Source organism: Entamoeba dispar, genomic scaffold (genome assembly GCF_000209125.1).
Source record: "Entamoeba dispar SAW760 scf_1105229457767 genomic scaffold, whole genome shotgun sequence".
Taxonomy (NCBI): Eukaryota; Evosea; order Mastigamoebida; family Endamoebidae; genus Entamoeba; species Entamoeba dispar.
The window spans coordinates 3,487-13,706 of record NW_001852857.1 but is presented as its reverse complement, the minus strand read 5'-3'; the positions used below and the strand labels follow the sequence as shown (position 1 = coordinate 13,706).

Here is a 10,220-nt window from a genome sequence, read left to right as displayed (position 1 = left end):
TATCATAGGTTTTCATTATGTTGAGAAGTAAGTGAATCAGTTTCTTCAGTAAGTCTTACTATTATTGAAATAAATTTTTTTTTCAAAGATGCTTGAATTAAATGGTCCCTCATTTAAGGTTGTATCTGATTTTTATTTTGAATCTAATGAATATTAAAACCCTTCATTGTTAGTAATGATATTATAAGAAGAATACATCCATAACACTATGACTATGACCTATCTTCTTTGTCATTGACACCAATTAAAGAATCGATTTTTCTTAATAAGATTCTAACACTCAACCAAAACCATCTTTGATAAATATACTTGTGCGTCGATAAATAAATAATACTACCGTCAGAGTAAATAAATAATCTTGTACATAATAAATAATGGTCCTTAATAATCATTCATAATAAATATTAATGAATAATAACCAACGGTGAATGGGAAGTTATCTCACTAAAGGCACACCATAACCAGACAATAACTGGTGACTCGAAACTTAGACATATTAGGGTTGCGTATGATGTCTCTGATATAACATATTCGAATCGAATGATACTTTCAAATAAATAAAAAAAATAAAAATCGAGTGTATTGAAGTTCAATTTATTAATTCTTTATTTAAAAATGTTTATTTGTTAAGAAGATGATTTTGAGATTTGAGGAATAATAAAATTAAAATGGATTACATATATCTGATTGATAATATTGTACAAAAAGAAAGACATAGAAGTGAGAAATGTATTTGAGATAGAACACGTTTTTAAGACAGAACACTGTTTGTACATTCATGGGGTTAACATTTGAGCATGATAAAACAATAATGATTAAACTGTTGGAAAAAATAAGAAAAAAGGAAGAAACTAAAAAAAGAAAAGAAAAAAGTATATAATAATAGTAATAATAAAATAATAGTAAAAATATAATAAATGAATGAAGAACTATAAATAAAGTAGAAAATTAGTAAGAGAAATGCCACATCAACAAGGAAAAGGAAAGAAAACAACAAAAAAGAATAATAAGATAACAAAGAAACAAGAGATAGAAGAAGAAAAAGTAATTGAATTAAAACCTAAAGAATTAGTAAAAGAAGAAGAAAAAAGTGAATTTTTACAAGCAATTAAAAAAGAAGAAGATGGTAAAACTATAGGAGATATTGATAATGATCATAAATTTTGGAAATATGAACCAGTAACAGGAACTGGAGTTATTGTACCACAAAAATATAATAACCCAATTCAACCAGATATTCCAATTGAAAAAGTACCAAAAGTACCAGCACCATTACCAAATGAAAATATGGAATATTGTATTGTTAATATTGACAATGAAAAAGAAATGGAAGAAGTATATATATTATTAAAAGAAAATTATGTTGAAGATGATGACGCTACACTTAGATTTGATTATCAAAAAGAATTTATAAAATGGTGTTTAAAAGTACCAGGATATTATCCTAGTTGGTTTGTAGGAATTAGACAAAAAGATAATCATGAATTAATTGGATTTATTACAGGGATTCCAAGTTCAATAAAAATTTATGACCGTATTGTAGATGTTGCAGAAATTAACTTTTTGTGTGTTAGAAAGGATATGAGAAAATTTAAATTGGCACCACAACTAATTAAAGAAGTTACTCGTCAAGTTCATTTAACAGGACTATTTCAAGCAGTTTATACTTCTGGAACTGAATTACCAAATATTGTTTGTACTACACAATATTTCCATCGTCCATTAAATCCAAAAAAATTAGATGCTATTGGATTTTCAACTTGTAATCAAAGACTAACACTTCAAAGAGCATTAAAACTTTATAAATTACCAGAACAACCAAATTCGATTGGGTTTAGACAAATGGAAGAAAAAGATGTTGATGTTGTTACAGAAAAACTTAATAGATTTTTGCATACTCATTATGACCTTACAGTATTATTTAGTAAAGAAATGGTAGCACATACTTTCCTCAGTAGAGATGGTATTATTAAAAGTTATGTTTTAGAACAAGATGGAGTTATAAAAGCATTTGGAGCATTTTATATATTACCATCATCTATTCTTAATTCATATGAATATTCAGAATTATATATTGCTTATCAATATTATTACTTTTATGATAAAGACGTTGATTTTAAACAATTCTTTAAAGATATTTTAATTTGTGCTGTTCAAAATCATTGTGATGTCTTTAATTGTTTAAATATTTCAGAAAATCAACACTATATTGCTGATTTATTATTTGTTCCTGGTGATGGTTATTTGAAATATTATCTTTATAATTGGGCTTGTCCAAAGGTTGAACCAAACAAATTAGCAATTATTTTGCAATAATTTTAAAATGATCTTTTTTCTTTAATTTTCTATTTTTTATTTCTTATTAAAACTGTTTAATTTATTGTAATGAAATTTATTAACTTTATTAAAATTAATTCTTTTGTTCAACATTACCAAAACATGCTTTAATAAAATCTTCTTTCGTCCAATGTTCTTTTACTGGTTCTAAAATTGAATAAATCTTTTCTATTGCTTTTAATGCTTCTTCTTGTTTCTTTCGAGATTCAACTAATTTGATTCGTGCTTCAGCAATAGAAATATCAATTGTTACATCCTTTATTCCTTTCTTTTCTAATTCTTTTGTAATATTCTTTCCTACACCAAGATCAATTTGTTTTGCCACTTCATTTAATATATCTACTTTCTTTTTCGGAGCTTCGGTAATGGCAATTTGATTAAGTTTTTTTGTTTGTTGTTGTAAATATGATATTTTAAGATTTAATTCATCTTCAACATTATTTTCTGTACTCCAAGTTTTAGTTACTTCATACAATAAATGAGTTAATATTATTATAGATTGTAACCCTTCAATTTCTGGATTGGTATAATCACTATTTTGATAAGTTTTCCTTTCTTTTTAAAAGTAAAATCTCAAACCTTTTATTTGTCATTGTAACAAAGTTACCTATTTCTCCTATTTTTAAAATTAAATTATCTTTCCCATTTTGAAATTCGTCAGTTCCAACTTGTCGTTTTACAATATTAAGTTGATTAATCATTTCATTAGTCATTGACTTTAATTCTTCACATAATTTTATTGTATCAGTAATCTCAGTAGTCATTTTATGAAATTTAATTTATGAGTTCTAAAAAAATTTAATTTAATGAAAGAAATAAAAAACATTTTCTTTTTCCATAAAAATGAGGTACAAAAAAGAATTTTTGTTATTAAAAACCTAAAAAAAAAAACTAAAAAAACATAAATTATTGAATAAAATGAGTATTACCATGCCACCTGAACATATCAGGAAAATTGTAAAAGAGCATGGAGATATGTCGAGTAGAAAATTTAGTAAAGATAAAAGAGTGTATTTAGGTGCGCTTAAATTTTTACCTCATGCAGTATATAAATTATTAGAAAATATACCAATGCCATGGGAAGAAGTTAAAATGGTTGATGTTATGTATCATATCACTGGAGCAATTACTTTTGTAACTGAAATACCTAAAGTTATTGAACCAATTTATTTTGCACAATGGGGAACTATGTGGATTGCGATGAGAAATGAAAAGGCAAATAGAAAGAATTTTAGAAGAATGATATTACCATCATTTGATGATGAAGAACCACCATTAGATTATGGAGATAATATTCTTGATGTGGACCCAATACCAAGTATTCGATTGGAATTAGATGGAATAGAAGATAAAGCAGTTATGGAATGGTTTTATGACTCAAAACCATTAATCCATAGTCATAATGTAAATGGGATAAGTTATAAACATTGGAAATTAAATATTGATCAATTAAGTACGTTACATAGATTATCAGAACGATTACTTGGTGATATTACAGATATGAATTATTATTATTTATTTAATAAAGAATCTTTTTTTAATGCAAAAGCATTGAATTGTACATTAATTGGAGGACCAAAATTTGAACCATTGTTTAGAGATACTAATGATGATGATGATTGGAGTGAGTTTGATGATATTAATAAACTTATTATTAGAAGAATTATTCGTACAGAATATAAAGTTGCTTATCCTAATTTATATGCTAATCGTCCAAGAGAAGTTCACATTATTCCTTATCATTATCCAATGCAAATGATTGTTAAACCTGATGATCCAACATTACCAACTTATTATTTTGATTCTTTACTTAATCCAATTGAATGGAAAAATGATTGTTACGAAACACAAGAAATGGAAGAAGAAGATGATGACGAGACAATTGAATTTTATGATGATGTAATTGCATTTGGTAATACAATTGAACTTGACAATGAAAAAATAAAAGATGGACTAAACTTAATTAATGCACAATACCCATTTAATAATAAGTATGGGGCAACTAGAAGAGCACAAGATGTTCCATTGATTAAAGGATGGTATTTAGAACATGTTCAAAAGAATTATCCTGTTAAAGTAAGAGTAAGTTATCAAAAACTATTAAAATGTTATGTTATTAATGAATTACAAAAGAAACCGCCAAAATCTCTCTGTAAAAGAAGTTTCTTTGCAGCATTGGATGAAACACATTTCTTTTATCATACAAAATTAGATTGGGTTGAAGCAGGATTACAAGTAATTAGACAAGGATATAATATTCTTAATCTTCTTATTCATAGAAAGAATGTAGATTTTCTTCATTTAGATTATAATTTTAATATTAAACCTGTGAGAACATTAACAACAAAAGAAAGAAAAAAATCACGATTCGGTAATTCTTTTCATTTAATAAGAGAAATCTTAAAAATGACTAAAATTGTTGTTGATGCCCATTGTCAATACAGACTTGGAAGAGTTGATTCATACACTCTTGCTGATGGAATTCAATATATATTTAGTCATATCGGAACACTTACAGGAATGTATCGTTATAAATATAAAGTTATTCAACAAATAAGAATGTGTAAAGATTTAAAACATATTATTTATTATCGATTTAATACAAATTCTATTGAAAAAGGACCTGGAATAGGATTTTGGGCACCAATGTGGAGAGTATGGATCTTTTTATTAAGAGGATTAATTCCAATTTTAGAACGATGGTTAGGAAATCTTCTTGCTAGACAATTTGAAGGTAGAAAAGCTAAAGCAATAGCCAAAACTATTACTAAACAAAGAGTTGAAAGTGGATTTGATATTGAATTAAGAGCCGCTGTATTACATGAAATTAATGAAATTATGCCTGAAGGAATTAAAAGTAATAAAGCTAAAACAATTATGCAACATCTTAGTGAAGCATGGAGATGTTGGAAAGCAAATATTCCATGGAAAGTTCCTGGATTACCTGAGCCAATTGAAGCTATGATTCTACGATATGTAAAAAAGAAAGCAGATTGGTGGACAGATGTTGCACATTATACTAGAGAGAGGACTAAAAGAGGATGTACTGCAGATAAAACAGTTAGTAAAAAAAATCTTGGAAGATTAACAAGGTTATGGCTAAAAGGAGAACAAGAAAGACAATTTAATTACTTAAAAGATGGTCCATATTTAACAAGTGAAGAAGGAGTAGCTATATTAACAACTACAGTCCAATGGCTTGAAAATCAACAATTTCAACCAATTCCATTTCCACCAAGTAATTATAAGTATGATACTAAATTACTTGTTTTAGCATTAGAAAATTTAAAAGAATCATTTAGTACTAAAACAAGAATTAATCAAAGTCAAAGAGAAGAATTAGGATTAATTGAACAAGCATTTGATAACCCACATGAATTTTTACTTAGAATTAAAAGACAATTATTAACTCAAAGAACATTTAAAGAAGTAAAAATTGAATTTGTTGATATGTACACACATTTAATTCCAAACTATGATTTTGATCCAATGGAAAAAATTGCAGATGCATACCTTGATCAATATTTATGGTATGAAGGAGATAAAAGACATTTATTCCCTAACTGGATTAAACCATCAGACACTGAACCAGCACCATTATTAGTATATAAGTTCTGTAATGGAATGAATAATTTAACAAATATATGGAATGTTGAAAATGGAGAATGTAATGTTATTATGGAATCAAATTATGATAAAATGTTTAAGAAAATTGATTTAACATTATTAAATAGATTATTAAGACTAATTATGGATCCTTTATTAGCAGATTATATTACTGCAAAAAATAATATAACTTTAGCTTATAAAGATATGATGCATGTAAATTCTTATGGGCTAATAGAAGGATTAGCATTTAGTAGTTTTGTTATTCAATATTATGGATTAATATTAGATATTCTATTACTTGGACCAAGAAGAGCATTAGAAATTGCAGGTACTTCAAATCAACCAAATGACTATTTAACATTTAAGACAAAAGAAATTGAAGAACACCATCCAATTAGAATGTACACAAGATATATTGATAAATTTTATATAGTTTTAAGATTTACTGAAGAAGAAAGTAAAGAATTAATAGAAAAATTATTAATAGAACATCCAGATCCAAATAATGAAAATTCAATAAATTATAATAACAAAAAGTGTTGGCCAAAAGATTGTAGAATGAGATTGATGAGACATGATGTAAATTTAGGACGTGCTGTATTTTGGGAATTAAAAAATAGATTACCACGTTCATTAACAACTCTTAATTGGGAGGATTCATGTGTTACAGTTTATTCAAAAGATAATCCAAATGTTTTATTTACTATGTGTGGATTTGAAATTCGTATTCTTCCAAAATGTAGAAGTCAGGAAGAAGAATTTAGTATTAAAGAAGATGCATGGGCACTTACTAATAATGAAACAATGGAAAAAACAGCAAATGCATATTTAAAAGTAAGTAAAGAAGAAATTATGAAATTTGATAATAGAATTAGACAAATTTTAATGTCATCAAGTGCTACTACCTTTACAAGAGTAGTAAATAAATGGAACACTGCATTAATTGGATTAATGATGTATTTTAGAGAAGCCACTATTCATACACAAGAATTACTTGATGTTTTAGTTAAATGTGAAAATAAAATACAAACAAGAATTAAAATAGGATTAAATTCAAAAATGCCAAATAGATTTCCACCAGTTGTATTTTATACTCCAAAAGAACTTGGTGGACTTGGAATGCTTTCTATGGGACATGTTTTAATTCCACAATCAGATTTTAAATGGAGTAGACAAACTGATGTTGGTATTCAAGCATTTAGAGCTGGAATGAGTCATGATGAAGACCAATTAATTCCTAATCTATTTAGATACATTCTTCCATGGGAAACCGAATTTAAAGATTCTCAAAGAGTATGGATGGAATATGCACAAAAACGAAAAGAAGCTATTGAAGAAAATAGAAGATTAACATTAGAAGATTTAGAAGACTCTTGGGATAAAGGAATTCCAAGAATAAATACATTATTTCAACAAGACAAACACACATTGGCGTATGATAAAGGATGGCGTATTAGAACAGAATTTAAAAGGTATCAAATTCAAAAATTAAATCCATTTTGGTGGACACATCAAAGACATGATGGAAAATTATGGAATCTTAATAATTATAGGAGTGATATGATTCAAGCTTTAGGAGGAGTAGAAGGAATTTTAGAACATACATTATTTAGAGCTACATTCTTTCCAACATGGGAAGGATTATTTTGGGAAAAATCAAGTGGATTTGAAGAATCAATGAAATATAAAAAATTAACTAATGCACAAAGAAGTGGATTAAATCAAATTCCAAATAGAAGATTTACATTATGGTGGTCACCAACAATAAATAGAGGAAGTGTATATGTTGGATTTGAAACACAATTAGATTTAACAGGAATATTTATGCAAGGAAAAATTCCTACATTAAAAATTAGTTTAATTCAAATATTTAGAGCACATTTATGGCAAAAAATACATGAAAGTATTGTCATGGATTTATGTCAAGTATTTGATCAAGAAAGTAATGAATTAGATGTTGATAGAGTTCAAAAAGAAACAATTCATCCAAGAAAATCATATAAAATGAATTCATCATGTGCAGATATTACATTATTTGGAATGAATGAATGGGAAACTGGAAAACCTTCAATGTTAACTGATAATAAAAATATTTTAAATGGAATTCATACAAATAAATATTGGATTGATGTACAATTACGTTGGGGTGATTTTGATCAACATAATATTGAAAGTTATGCAAGACAAAAATATGAAAGTTATATAAATGATAATAATTGTTTATATCCTTCTCAAACTGGTGTTATTATTGCTTTTGATTTAGCTTATAACACATATTCTGCATATGGAAATTGGATTCCTGGAATGAAAGATTTATTACAAAAAGCATTAGCTAAAATACTTAAATGTAATATTGCTTTGTTTGTATTAAGAGAACGTATTAGAAAAGCACTTCAGTTATATTCTAGTGAACCAACTAATCCATCATTATCAATAACTAATTATGGAGAATTATTTACAAATCAAATTATTTGGTTTGTTGATCACAGTAATATCTATAGAGTTACAACCCATAAAACATTTGAAGGAAACCATATTACTAAACCATTAAATGGATGTATCTTTATATTTAATCCAAGAACTGGTGGTGTTCATTTAAAAATTATCCATTCATCAGAATGGGAAGGACAAAAACGTATTGGTCAACTTAAACATTGGAAATCTGCAGAAGAAGTTGTTAAGTTAGTAAGAGCATTACCAATTGAAGAACAACCTAAACAAATTATTGTATCATTAAGAGGAATGTTAGATCCATTAGAAACTCATATGATTGATTTTCCAAATATTTTATTAAAAGGAAGTGAAATAGCATTACCATTTGGTGAAATTATGCAAATGGAAAAAGTTAAAGATGCTGTTAATAAAGCTACTGAATCCATGTTATTAATGTTTAATATGTATGATGATTGGTTAGAAACTGTTAGTTCATATACTGCATTCCATAGGGCTGTATTATTGTTAAGAGGACTTGGAATAAATCCTATTAAAGCTAAAAAAATTCTTCTTCCAAACCCAACTATTTCAATTAAACCACAACACCAATGGCCAACATATAGTGATGATGAATGGAAAGAAATTGAAATTAAAATAAAAGATTTAATTATTGGAGAATATGCTAAAAAGAATAATATAAGTGCAAGTAGTTTAACTCAAAATGAAGTTAGAGATATTATTCTTGGAATGCATATTCAAACACCTTCTGCTGAACGACAACAAATCTTAGAAATTGAAGGAGGAAAGAATATTCAACAAGGAATTACTATCACAACAAAAACACAAAATAAATTACAAGAAACTATGACTGTAACAACAAGTACTCCTTATGAACAAAAAGTATTTGCTGCAACCCAAAATTGGAGACAAAGAGCTATTGAAGCAAGTAAATTACTTGATAAAATGAATAATTTATTTGTAGAAAATGAAGGAGAAGGAAATCCTATTGTTATTCCTAAAAATATTATTAAAGGAATTATCCAAATTGCAGATACTAAAATTGAAATTGGTGGAATTTTATTTGGTCAAGAAAGTATAAAAAATAAAGGACTTATGGAAGTTCAATGTTGTGTTTTAGTTCCTCAATATGCTACAAATAAATATATTGTATTTGCTCGACATTGTCCACAACATGAAGAACTTCATAATATGAAAGCAATCGGATGGATTCATACTTGTTCTGGTGAACCTAAATTAACAGTTTATGATGCTATAATAAATTCACTAATACAAGAACATTATAATATTGATGGGCAATGTATTTGTATTGGTATTGGAGAAGGAGCAATTGGAATTGAAGGATATTCATTTAATGAAATTGGAAAAGAATTTGGTAAACAAAATAGTGATAGTTTAATTACATTACAAAATAATTGTACTGAAGAATTAGGAATAAAACAACCAATTATTGTTTCAGAAAAAATTAATGGATTCTTTTTAATTCCAGAAAAAGGAAGTTGGAATTATTCATTATCTACTTCTAAATTTACTGTTAATATTGAATATACTCTTAAAGTTGGTATTCCATTAGAATTTTATAACGAAGCTCATAGAATTACACATTTCCTTGGTTGGGTACAAAGTGATGAAGAAAACAATGATGTTGATATGACTGAATATTCATTATTTTAAATTTCTTAATTGATTTTATTTGTTAAAAGAAAAAAATTAATCTTTTACATTTTAATTAATTCAAAAATAATTTGTTTATTTAAAGTAATAATGAGTCTAATACTTGTTGTTTTGTTCCTTCTTCAACTGTTTTATATAAATCTGTCGAT

At 26.6% G+C, this 10,220-nt stretch overlaps 4 protein-coding genes across 4 annotated transcripts in view, besides 9 other annotated features; 2 read left to right on the top strand and 2 right to left on the bottom strand.

Annotated features, from left to right (window-relative positions):
- Positions 1-5: 5 nt before the first annotated feature.
- Positions 6-409: a repeat region.
- Positions 365-538: a repeat region.
- Positions 539-551: 13 nt separating this feature from the next.
- Positions 552-574: a sequence feature (AT_rich).
- Positions 575-827: 253 nt separating this feature from the next.
- Positions 828-872: a microsatellite.
- Positions 873-876: 4 nt separating this feature from the next.
- Positions 877-917: a microsatellite.
- Positions 918-960: 43 nt separating this feature from the next.
- EDI_052220 (glycylpeptide N-tetRadecanoyltransferase, putative) lies at positions 961-2,316 on the top strand (the record flags this gene model as incomplete). Its single annotated transcript, XM_001733693.1, has 1 exon — positions 961-2,316. The coding sequence occupies one exon, from the start codon at positions 961-963 to the stop codon at positions 2,314-2,316; it is 1,356 nt and encodes a 451-aa protein (XP_001733745.1).
- Positions 974-1,091: a microsatellite.
- Positions 2,312-2,416: a sequence feature (AT_rich).
- On the bottom strand, positions 2,411-3,101 carry EDI_052210 (uncharacterized protein; the record flags this gene model as incomplete). The annotated part of the gene is made up of 2 exons (XM_001733692.1): positions 2,411-2,870; positions 2,917-3,101. 2 exons carry the CDS (start codon positions 3,099-3,101, stop codon positions 2,411-2,413), a joined length of 645 nt encoding a protein of 214 aa, XP_001733744.1.
- Positions 3,102-3,255: 154 nt separating this feature from the next.
- EDI_052200 (pre-mRNA-processing-splicing factor, putative) lies at positions 3,256-10,071 on the top strand (the record flags this gene model as incomplete). The annotated part of the gene is made up of 1 exon (XM_001733691.1): positions 3,256-10,071. The coding sequence occupies one exon, from the start codon at positions 3,256-3,258 to the stop codon at positions 10,069-10,071; it is 6,816 nt and encodes a 2,271-aa protein (XP_001733743.1).
- Positions 3,841-3,879: a sequence feature (AT_rich).
- Positions 10,062-10,163: a sequence feature (AT_rich).
- Positions 10,151-10,220, bottom strand: part of EDI_052090 (cysteine synthase A, putative) — a gene marked incomplete at both ends in the record, with an annotated part of 1,110 nt that continues 1,040 nt past the window's right edge. Inside the window, one exon of the mRNA XM_001733173.1 lies at positions 10,151-10,220. This exon is cut by the window's right edge and continues 1,040 nt beyond it. Within this exon, the coding sequence (XP_001733225.1) occupies positions 10,151-10,220 (70 nt within the window).